This window comes from Ascidiella aspersa, chromosome 4 (assembly GCF_963924565.1).
Source record: "Ascidiella aspersa chromosome 4, kaAscAspe10.2, whole genome shotgun sequence".
Lineage (NCBI taxonomy): Eukaryota > Metazoa > Chordata > Ascidiacea > Phlebobranchia > Ascidiidae > Ascidiella > Ascidiella aspersa.
Window position 1 is genome coordinate 29,104,150 of NC_139450.1, and position 11,419 is coordinate 29,115,568.

Genomic DNA, 11,419 nt, shown 5'->3' on the forward strand with positions numbered 1-11,419 from the left:
GATAACTCATTACTTTAAAACAATTGACTTGTATAGGTGTATCTACGACCAAAGCTGATCTGTGCATATATTACCGTTTGTTTAGGGCAGTGATTTCAAAAATGTGTGCCACGACATTCTAGTTTGCCTCGAGAGATTGTCAAGTGTGCCGCGAAATTTTTGTAATTTTGGAAAAAAAAGTTATTTGTATTACCCAATAGGCATACACGCAAGCATTTTAGACTTAAATACGCACTATCCAATACAAATTAATAATATTGAGATATTTAAATATAGTTTGTCGTATGTTAAGGGCGATTGTAAAATTAATCTGTTGTTGTTCCGTTAAAAATGTGCCGCGGACGATTTTGTTTTTTTAGTGTGCCGCGAGGTAACGAAGTTTGGGAACCACTGGTTTAGGGTGTTGTGATTTATGTTTGCTAAAAGCATAGATTTTATATATATCAAATGTAAAATAAATTCCGCAAACTGGCGACAAACCCATTCAGATTTTGTTGTGTTTCGAGAAAGGGCGTACTCAAAAAAAAAAAAAAATAAAAAAAATAAAAAAAAAAAAATAAAAAAAAAGAAAGAAAGGGCGTACTCAAAAAAAAGAAAGGGCGTACTAAAAAAAAAAAAAAAAAAAAATAAATAAATAAAAAAAAAATAAAAAAAAGAAAGGGCGTACTCCAAACAAAATACAATCCTAATTTGACTTTGACTGCTGTTTTTTTAGATTAGAAAAGGTATTCTTTTTGGCCTTGAAACCTAGAGAGCAATACAGTGTGCCATGGATGTTCACACCGATTCGGACCGCATGCTGCTTACCGACATGTTCCAAAGTCTGACGTCATCTACTGAGGGCAACCTTGAGGTGTACGAACAGCACGCGACCCACTATGACGTGGCGTTTGCCGCCAACGGCTGCACGCTGGCCAATCAGCTGGCCGCGTTTTGCCTCCAAAACTGCAATGGCAGCGGAGAAGAATTACAGGCTTTGGACGTTTGCTCAGGTAAAAAAATCAGGCGATGTTATGATTACCACTGCTGCTTACCGGTTATTCCCTTATTTCTAATGTGGTGTAGCAGAGTGTTGTGCAGCAGATATATATGTTTTTTTGTATTCTATTCGTTTCCGATACCAAATGATGTCACTGCTATGGTCAAATCAACATAATGAATAAACCTAAACAGTCCATTGCAGCCTTTAAATCTCAGTTGTTAACACGCATAGGTGTGTGCATGTTTCAATAAATAAAACCGGTTCTATAGCCAAAATTTGTACCCACTCTGGGAAACCTAGTTAATTTGTTATTGTTTAGATGTTTTTTTGCTAATTAAAACCTTTAAAAGGTAGTACAAACCTAACTAGATGGCAAACCATGACTACAATTAACTGGTTATCCGAACGACACCGACTCTATCTTCGTATAGGATGAGTAGCAATACCACAAATATGTATTACCTTTGAGGTCAAGCAGTCTTAGCGAAATGGCTGACCGTTCAGAACAGGTTTTATTTATTATTCTGAAGAGCCATTGCATTGGACAACTATATTAACTAGAACATAAAGCAAGTATATTTGGCTTCGTTATACTAGGGATGTCCCATATTTGACATTTTCTCCTATAGGCCTACCGATACCCGATATTTTGAACAAAAGTATTGCGATCTGATTCGATACTAAATGACGATATTACTATGCCCAAACAAGCGAAATAGATGAAATTAAACCGTTAAAATGTAGTATTTACAGGCTTTTTTTAAACATTTAGGAATCCTGATTGCAATTAACAGGAACCGGTTTGTCTGGAATTGGTCTTCGCGCCGCGGGATGGAAGGGTGCCATCGATGGTCTGGACGGATGCCAAGCGATGATTGACGTCGCAAAAAGCAAGGATGTTTACCGGTCAGTTTTTTCCTGCTCGTAAACTCGTACCATTGCTACTTTAAGATCAATCAGCTTTTCTTGTGTGGTTACGATTACGCCATCTCAAACCCCCCAGTAAGATTTATTTATCGCTATTTTAATGTCTTTATACTTTTCTTTTTCTTTTTGGAAGATGGTTATAAAGTTGACTGAGTGGTGTTTGGTACCATGGAGGAACGATTTAAAAACTTAATAGGTATTCTTGACTGATCATCTCCTAATGTTCAAACATTGGCCTGATGTGTAAACTTGTTTTTTTTTGCACATGCGCCATTCGTAATTAAAATCGTTTGGTTTTGTAAACGAAACGGTTTGAAAAGGAAAGCAATTTTTCCGCAGAAAGATTTACTTTCATCAAATCTTCAAAGATTCTCCGATGCCCGTGACATCATCCAGCTATGACGTAATCATGTGTTCTGGTGGACTGAGCTTCGGTCATTTGCCATATGACTGCTTGACTGTAAGTTGATAACAGTCCTCACCTTAAAAATCGTCAAAAGTTAAATTTAATCTTGTTGCAATCATCAAACAATAATTTAGCTTATTATCGAAGTACAACTGTGTTGTTAAAAAGGGTTTTAAAAAAAGCTTGCTTCAGTGTTGCTTTATATACGCTAAACTGATTTGATTTTGTCGTCATTTTTTTACCAGCTAAACGACCCTTTATTTTGGATTTTCGTGGCGTGGAGGACCGCATGTTGCCCTACTTGGTAGCAGAGCTTAATAGTGCCATTTACAAAAGTAAACGCTAAACATAAAACACAATTCCATAGAGAACGTACTTTTAACAAGAAATGAAGTAAGCTCGGTGGCATTTTCACATTGGACGCTTCATTGCAGGACATTGTCGACCTTGTAAAACCCGGGGGTATTTTCGTGTTCAACACGGGTAAGTTTCGTGGTACTGACCCGAATGGACTTAACGACGACGCAGTGACGAACCAAATGAAGTCGTTGAGCAACAAATGCAAACTGGTAGATCAGGTATGAAAGCTGGCAAAAAACGACTGATGAAATTTTGGACTAGAACGGGCGTTGTGCTGCTGATAAAAGGCGAATAAATAGAAAAACTGGCGGGTAAAAAAAACTGCATAGACAGAACAGTGAAAAAACGTATCGACTGGCGACTGGTGAGTGAAGAAACGTTTGCCCTAAGAGCGATGTATTTTGACGGTTCGTCTTACCTATTTTCGCTTCAGTGTGAAGTTGCTTCGAGTTTTCTTATTTGCCACACATTCAGTTTTTGTACTTTTCTCGCTTGTCGGATAGTCCAACAGTTGTTTTCAGAGTTGTTGCAGCTTATTCAAACGTAATCAGTTTAAAAGCCTTCCTAGCGATAATAAAGAGGGCAATTTAAAAAAAACACAATGTTTTATTCCAACAACTGCGCATTATTCTTATCAAATTTCGACTGGGTTGGCCTGGCGTACCTTATCAAACACTTAGCCTAATGTAGATGTTGGCAGCAACTGAACGATGCAGTTTGGACAAAAGTCTCGTGTTTTACTCGGGTTTTTTATGTGGGCCTATTTATTTAACTTTTTTATACGTATTTCATAGGCTTATAATCACCTTCGCTATGTTAAAATAAATAAACGCATTTTGTTATTTATACCAGAAATATTTTTGTGAAGCAATACACCATTCTCGATCACTGACCATTCTCTCTTCCGTTCAAATTTATTATTTGTTTTCGATGTATATTCTTGTACGTTGCAGAAAGTCACTCAAACCTGGTCTTCCGACATCAAATTCCACATGGTCGATCACGTGATATTGCACTGTTACAAGAAGACCTAAAAGACAACGATTGCTGATATTTTAGGAGCACATTATGGCACCTAACTATAGTACAAGTAGAAATTAACCACCATCAAAATAGATATCATGATGGGCATAGTTTATTGCCAATAATGAAAAAACGACCGAAGAGTTTGCCATTAAGATAAGTCTATCATCAAATTTCTCTGTTTTTATTTATTTTTATAAATACAGCTTTTCGGTTCATTTGCAATAGGAAATAGTTTTCCTTAAACTTTCAAATTTAATTTTTCGTGACGTTTCTATGCACACAAGTTTCTATGCATCATAAATTATTTGCAAAATAAACCTTATATCTGTTTATAAATGTGGAAAATACTTGTATCTTGTGTTGCACTCTAAAATTTGTCTTCATATGTTTGTGCAAATAAATTCTGGAAAAATTTCGTGGTCGCTTTAGTGTGTAATCCTTATTTCTCGCGTTTTATGCACCGTTCTTGTTAAGGAACTTGACTTTATTTACAAGGAAAGAAAAATCCATTGGCGATTCGCAAATTTGATTAGACCAGCAGGTTTTTAGTACCTTTAGCAAATTCAATGTGTAGCTGTATTTTGCAAAGCAGCATTTCATATCAAACGAAATTGTTCTCTTATTCCGGGTAGATTCGCAAATAAAAACGTGGCAAACTGACTGTGCGATTGGCACGTTCTACTTGATGTGCCAAAAATTCTACTCAGAGTTTTTCCGTCGCAGGCCAAAAAAGCCAGCCACATATTTTTGCGGGCAGTAGATAGAACACCCATAAGGTGTACGGCAAATTCGCTTGCGTATTCCACACAATTAAACACTTTCCGTACCGTCGTCGCCGCCCGATTGATTGCTTTTTGACGGGCCCAAGGCAAACAATAGGTTTACGCGAAGAGTCGTAAATTTGCGGCCCCGGCATTTCCTGTCAGGCCCTTCAGACGCGATCCATCTGTCCTGGTAAACAGCAGTTAGCAGCTTTTCGGCTCGTTTTACTGCTTGGCAAACAACCAAGAACATTGGCGCAAAGGGCTGATGCAAATTCGATGGCCCTTAGGTAAACGAGGCCTTGCTATATTAATCCTTCTGTTCTGGCGTCTTGGATATTGAATTTTAAATTACGTTTTTTGCGAAAAACAAATCTATACGCTTGCCTATACGACGGTGGGTTTAAAACAGGGTTCTTAAACTTTTTTAAAGGCATACCCCTAAAAATTATTTTTGGGGTCCATTTATTTAAATTTTATATTACGTACTCCGTTTTTTAAGAATATATTTAGATTTCAACTATAGGCTTCAAGGACCCTCAAAAACTGGTCCGCTGACCCCTAAGGGGTGAAATATGTGTGGCTTAATTTTGTCTTCAGTCCATATATATAGATATTAAAAAAATAAAAACTTAACCCCAATCAAGATCTCTCCGTTTTTATTACTCACCGAAATTGGCCATTATCATTTCGATGCACGCTACAGTTGTACAATATTATAATAAATAAATTACAGGTGCGATTCTTTTTGTTAACAAATCGTGATCGCCGTATATAAAATCTATTATAAAATATGGAAATAAATGGGCAAATTAGCTCTTTGCTGTCGCATTCGAACCTAATGCTACGGGTATATATATTTTAAAATCGAAATTACGCATATTTTTGAATATGGTGAAAAACGACACGCGAAAAAAATAATTCCATTTAATATTGAATATTTAAATAAAAATAGGCTTATGGAGTAACAGCTATTCTCCAGTTGTTAACTTACTTTTTTTTTATAAATTTCTTTTTAAGGTAGAATCGCTGCGTTGAATCGCAAATGATGGCTGAAATCTCTACATTGATTGTGTACCCGATCGGCACCTATACCACCTTATAGTATCGGACAAGTGTCGATAAAATCGCTTTATATCGGGAATGGCTCCGAGCTGATAATATCGAGCATCCCTATAAGTTGCAAGGTTTGCAGACACTCGAAAGTTCGTATATGCTGCCAACATGATGACCGAAATAATGCCAACATAACGGCCCAAACTTGTTTCGTTAAACAGAATTTTTAAAGTTTTTAATCTTGGATCTTTAAAGCGCGTAATTGTAATGTATACCGAATTACACAGCATTTTATTTTCCATTTTTGTGCAATTTAATATTGGATTTACATCAGGTTTTTCAAAAATAAAATATAAAGTGTTACATTGTATAAAGACTGCCACTTTTTATTGATAAAATTTAAAGCTATTTTATGGGTGTGAAATAATCGTTTACATTTCCACGTAAACGGAATTTGTTTCTCACAACAAACCGTTGTAAAACACGCTGCTGTAAGGTGGTGGTAATTTTTATCAAAAACAAGGAAAAACACAGATCGAAGATGTTCAACACAACTAAAACACGTCACAGCTTTGAATCAGGCAAATTGTCGTTGCCAATCGACCGGCATTTCTTGCTAGGGCGGAAACATGGGATCAACATGAGCTTCACAGCAGCTTTAACGATACACGTAAGCCGGATTTATTCTGGGATAAATGCAAATACGATGATATCATGGCAGCGAATCAGCCCAGGACCCCTCCAAAGTAACTATATATAAATAACAGTAGAACAAGTCAAACACAGCCTACGGTTTCTGCGCTCATCGAAATGAATATAAAAAAAACAGAGCGATAAACAATCGACGTTCGCGCTTCCGTCGCGACAACAAACCAGGCACGCGTGACATCACGAATGACGCAACCGGTCGGCCGTAATTTTTCGCGAGCGTTTTTGCTTTTTGCGTGAATACGTCCGCCGTTATATTGGATCCCGTTTTTTTTTTACTTGTTTGAACGTGTTTTATGGCCGAGGCGACATATGGCATTATTTTTGACAACGGTTGACGCACAGCATCGAGCCGATAACGGCGTCGACATCACGTGACCATAATTTTAGGTAGTTTTTTTAACGATGAGAGAAATGGCTTTAAACTAAGAATGTTGTCGCGCGGGGCGCGATAATTTTTGACTAAACAGTGAAGATTTAACATTTAATTAACATTTGCCGGGAGTTTTCTTTTGTATTGAAAGCATAAGAATACCAAAAAAGAACATTGCAAAATTGAGATTTTTTATTATCTTTCTAAATCTGTATTTTTGTTATTTTTAAAAAACAAAAATTGTCAGGCAAAATGATTTGATAACACAATTTTAGTTAATTGTTTCTGGTTACGTTTTAATCAAAGGTATAAATTACATTTTTTCCGAGAAGATTAAATTAATAAAATGTCCAAAGGTTTGTCCGTAGAAGTAAAACAGTTGTCTGAACAAAAAATCAACTAAAACAACTAGTAAGCTGAAACACTGTAGGCATGCAGACAAATACATAAAACAAAAAAGAAATTTATGGCATTTAACTATATTGGCTTGGGGTGTAGTATAAGTGCAAAGATATAATCAGTGTGTAATGATAAAAGTGTGGTGTTCATTTATTCCTTGCGCCGCAACATTTGAGACAACTGCTCAGGCCGAGCGTTGCCCAGAAGAATCAATTCCAAGGTTGTCTTAATGAGGCATGTGCTATGTTGAGTTCGATTAAATAGTACGAGACTCGGGATAGTAAACCTAGCGTGTATTTAGAACCATCTTGCAAATAAGCACTTGAAATTGAAACTGGAAATTAAATTCCATAATAAGTTGGGCGTATTTTTTAATTTTGTTTATTGAGAACTTGTGAGCCCTGATGTTTACCGTGAGTCGGTAAAGTTGCTTTGTTGGATCGAGGAATTTTCAACGACAGATAAACAGTTCAAAAAACTTTTTTTCGGTGATAGTTCAGTCGCAAAGTGATCTCGGAAACGGCCCGCGGTAACCCGACCGAGGTGCTATACTTCATCAATTTTCTTTATTTTTTATTTATGAATAGAATGACGAAAATGCACAAGGAAAACAAATTACAATAGGAAATCTTTTAGGCAGCTGACGACCATTTACTTTTATACTTTCACTTTTTAAAGCCGAATGTTTCTCGAAAGTTTGCACAGAAGATATCACTGCGAAAAATCGTAACATAGTCGGGGCACTTTCGGCAAACTATACGTCATCAAGAAGCGCCGGAACAGAGGATTGCGCAAGACGAAAATTCTATCGACGGCAGATGGCGTTTCGTCGACGACCTGCGCAGAAATCGGGCCCAAAATAAACCAGCGCCGAGAAAAAGCCATAAATCGCCAGCGCTTCCGCCCCTCGCAGATGCCCGCCGGTTCTGGGGCGATTAAAAAGCAATTGGGGCTTGTGGTGTACCTAGGGGGGGAGGGGGGCTTGGTTCAAGGAAAAAGCTGCGCGCCGTTCCTCGTATAAATATAGTGGAGAGACGGTCAAAAAGGCACAAGACGTTTAGCTACGAGTTGAGATCAGAAACGCCAAGAATGAATAGAAGGGAAAACTCTTTAGAAGACAGGTTAAGTGTTCGCAACTGTATGGGTTCGTAAGGCGCGGCCAGATCAAAACATTTTTTTCATAAGTTAACGCTATAATTGGTAGGATGGGGTATTTTTGTCATCACATCTTGTTATTTGTATAATTTACGTGATTTTGTAACGAGAAAAGTAAATCATGTTGATAACGAAAATAAAAGTATCGATAAAACTGTTTGCTTAAAAGGGAATATTTTTTATTATACATTGTATCTTTTTATAAAATTTACTAAGTTGTAACACTAAATATGTTGATTAGTATTGCCGCTTTCGACTTTTTGGTTCCATCAAAAGAAAACGGACGTGCTTTGCCGGGCGTCATTTTCGTGTAAATATCTCCCAAAAAGGCCCATTTTAATTAGGCTTTATTTGTCGGTTGCGGTAATGCCAACGACAGAAATATTCGCAAACTGCAAGCAACCACTCTCCAACTGTATTTCATGTCAGTGAACATGTATACAGACACTTTTGTAGATACAAATATATATGTGAGTGTGTAAATACAACGAGCTGGATGAATAAATAATCTATGTCTTGACGAAGCAGTTCTATTGCACTTCGCAGGTCACAGGGCGGGCTATTAGAGGTAGGGCAGAATAATGAAGATGTTGGAAAAAAAGAGACGATGTGCCTCGGTTTGTGTTAGATAGGTTCGACACCCAGCCCTTTGTGCGAATGGCGTCACTTTTGCTTGTACAGTTCGGGTCGCGCCGTCCTTTTAAAGACTTTGGTGTTTAGGTGCCGCTGCATTACGGCTGACAGCTCGACGCGATAAGCGATCGCGAGTAACTTCCAATTAAGCAAATTGAAACGGTCGTTTCTGCCGCCTGTCGCACCAAGGAGCAGTCCTGAAAAAAAACGAGCCAAAACGGAGCTATTTAAGTCGGATTAAAAGTATTTTCGCTTATCCGTTCGGTTGTTGGGAATTATTGGATAGTGTCAACTTCGGCGTTCAGGGTAGAATAGCTTTGGAACTTGGCACAAAGTCGGTAGTCCAGTTAACACATTTTGAACAGTTTAACAGCGAGTGTGCCGCTAGGTTGTAAAATCACGAGCTGTAACTTTTACACGAAATTTGAAAAAATGGGGATCAGCAAATTTGACAGTCGCACTGGCTAACCATGTATTTGGGCAATTCAATTCTAGTTTTTTTTCCCTTTCGAGATCGCAAGTCATGCTATTTCAAACAAAACTTCAGATGGTACCTACATATATATTTGATTGTCAGGATGCAACTATATAAAGTTGTAAAGAGGGTATTTTATGATTTAAAAATATCACTTTTAAAGCGAAGGAGGTCATGGTCCACATGAAAAAAAATTATGTTACTATTCTTTAATGAGAGCAACATTCTTACCCGAAGAAAGACACGTGTATAAAAAAATCTATTTCTGTTTGTAAAACTAAACGGCAGATAATAATTGAAAAGGGTTGCGTTTTTTCAGGCAAGTTCTGGTTACACTGAAAAGGCAACAAGATTCAAGTAAAAATAACACGAAAAATTAGGACTCATATGTATTTAAACATGTATATAAAAAATTGCTTTATAATGAGATTCTTCTATTTAAATCACAAACGATAAAAAGTTGACGCCTGGGCAATAACGCTTTGTGTCTAATTATAAATCGGACACTGATTTAAGGATTACGCTATTTTTTTAAGTGTGCATCTTGAAATACCATGTATTTGTCTTTTGGGAACACCAACGAAACTTTTAAAACAATTCCAAACACACCAAGACGCGGAAATGGAAATATACGAATTCTAATGTAAAGCATTTTAAAAACAAAAAACTGTTGCTTTCGCTTTTTTGCTGTTATAAAATGCTTGCCTTCATCTGTGTTTTGTTATTTAAATATAAAATCAATTCTCATTGTTTTACAGCAATTAGTAACAAACACCAACAACTAACCATTTTCTATACAAAAACGAAAAAAAAACATCTGTAATATGAACTTCATGATTTTCGTCGCCCTATTTTTGGTCTGCATGACCTTTGTACATCCGGGCCACACAGCGCCAATGGACCGTGAACTTTCAGAAAATGACCAAGTTCGACTGCTCAGGTAAGACCCCTAGTGGAAGTTGTTGTGAAATTTTTACTACAATTTACTTTGGGAAGAATATCTTTTGTAACATAAGTAATTAGACCCCTTCTAGTTTCCTTTGAGATTTTACAATAAATTGACTTGATTACAGGTCCCATCCAATGACTTTAAAAAGACAAATAAAAACATAATCAACTTTGCAGAAAAGTGTTTCTGTACACAGAAACGTATAATCTACTGCGAGACAATATTTTGCTAGTTGAAAAGAAATATAGTAGGTATATACCGTGATTTAGTAAATTAACTGAAGTCTACTTACGAGGCTATTTCTTTACAGTTGACAAAAAATGCTAAATTTTAACAGGCATTCTGGCAAAAAAAAGTGTGCTCTATTGACGGTTTTTCCATTCTGGACCTAATTCCCAAACACTTTAACCACCAAAACACAAAGACACATCTATAAGCTAAAATTTTGTTGCTACAGTGAACTAGCATCGTTGGAACAACCTGATGGAATTGGGCTGCCTGAAAAGCGCTACTCTCACGCCTCCTTTACTAATTGGAAGACAAAGAACCTTGACAGTGCAGCTATGAAGAACCTGATGAACTACTTTGTCGGCAAAAGGTGAACCGAGAACTTTAAAGCTGCATTTGTTACCACTGACTGTTTGCGATTTTTCTTTTTATTTAACCTAACAAATGTGGTAAACAGTATAAAACCATATTGTACTACCTAATTAGGCGACCTAGGCTTCAAAACGCGTCATTTTATAATGTGTATCTAAAGATCTGCAATACGTTTCTGTTTCACTCCTTACAAAAAGTTAAACCCCTTCGACAAAATTCAAATTCCACAACCGATTTTCACGATATCCAAAAACAGATTTCCACAGTGTTTAAGCAAAAATAAATAAACCCTAACTAAAAACAATCAACTCACACCAATTTATATTTTATCAAAAGAGTGCCAAACAAGAGATCCGACTCCGCCGCCTCGGACAGTGATCTCTTGCCCGACTCTTCCGCCGCGGATCTTTCTGCCTACATTCTGTTCCTGGGAAAAATCGACAACAGTGTACTTTCCAAGGTCATGGGCGACGGCCAAGCGGACGAAATGGACTAGCGAAATCAACAGCCTTGCTGAATATTATGTACATGCATAACTTATACGTACAGTTGCACACGCTTGCTGATTTTGGCGCATGTAGATAGGCGATTTTCCAGTTCTGCGTTATT

The 11,419-nt window shown here is 37.2% G+C and overlaps 2 protein-coding genes across 3 annotated transcripts; both read left to right on the forward strand.

Moving 5' to 3' along the window:
* The first annotated feature begins 719 nt into the window (after positions 1–719).
* LOC146157355 (uncharacterized) lies at positions 720–4,024 on the forward strand. Of its 2 annotated transcripts, XR_014494811.1 has the most exons (6): positions 720–992; positions 1,777–1,888; positions 2,249–2,369; positions 2,750–2,893; positions 3,629–3,799; positions 3,830–4,024. XR_014494811.1 is itself a non-coding variant. In XM_083388303.1 (5 exons), the coding sequence occupies exons 1-5, from the start codon at positions 770–772 to the stop codon at positions 3,707–3,709; spliced, it is 681 nt and encodes a 226-aa protein (XP_083244429.1). In that variant the 5' UTR covers positions 720–769; the 3' UTR covers positions 3,710–4,024. The 2 variants fall into 2 exon arrangements, 1 of the variants encoding a protein (XP_083244429.1); XM_083388303.1 differs by having other exon boundaries at positions 3,629–4,024.
* Positions 4,025–10,031: 6,007 nt separating this feature from the next.
* LOC146157356 (uncharacterized) lies at positions 10,032–11,377 on the forward strand. The gene is made up of 3 exons (XM_083388542.1): positions 10,032–10,201; positions 10,668–10,808; positions 11,147–11,377. Exons 1-3 carry the CDS (start codon positions 10,086–10,088, stop codon positions 11,304–11,306), a joined length of 417 nt encoding a protein of 138 aa, XP_083244668.1. The 5' UTR covers positions 10,032–10,085; the 3' UTR covers positions 11,307–11,377.
* Positions 11,378–11,419: the final 42 nt, after the last annotated feature.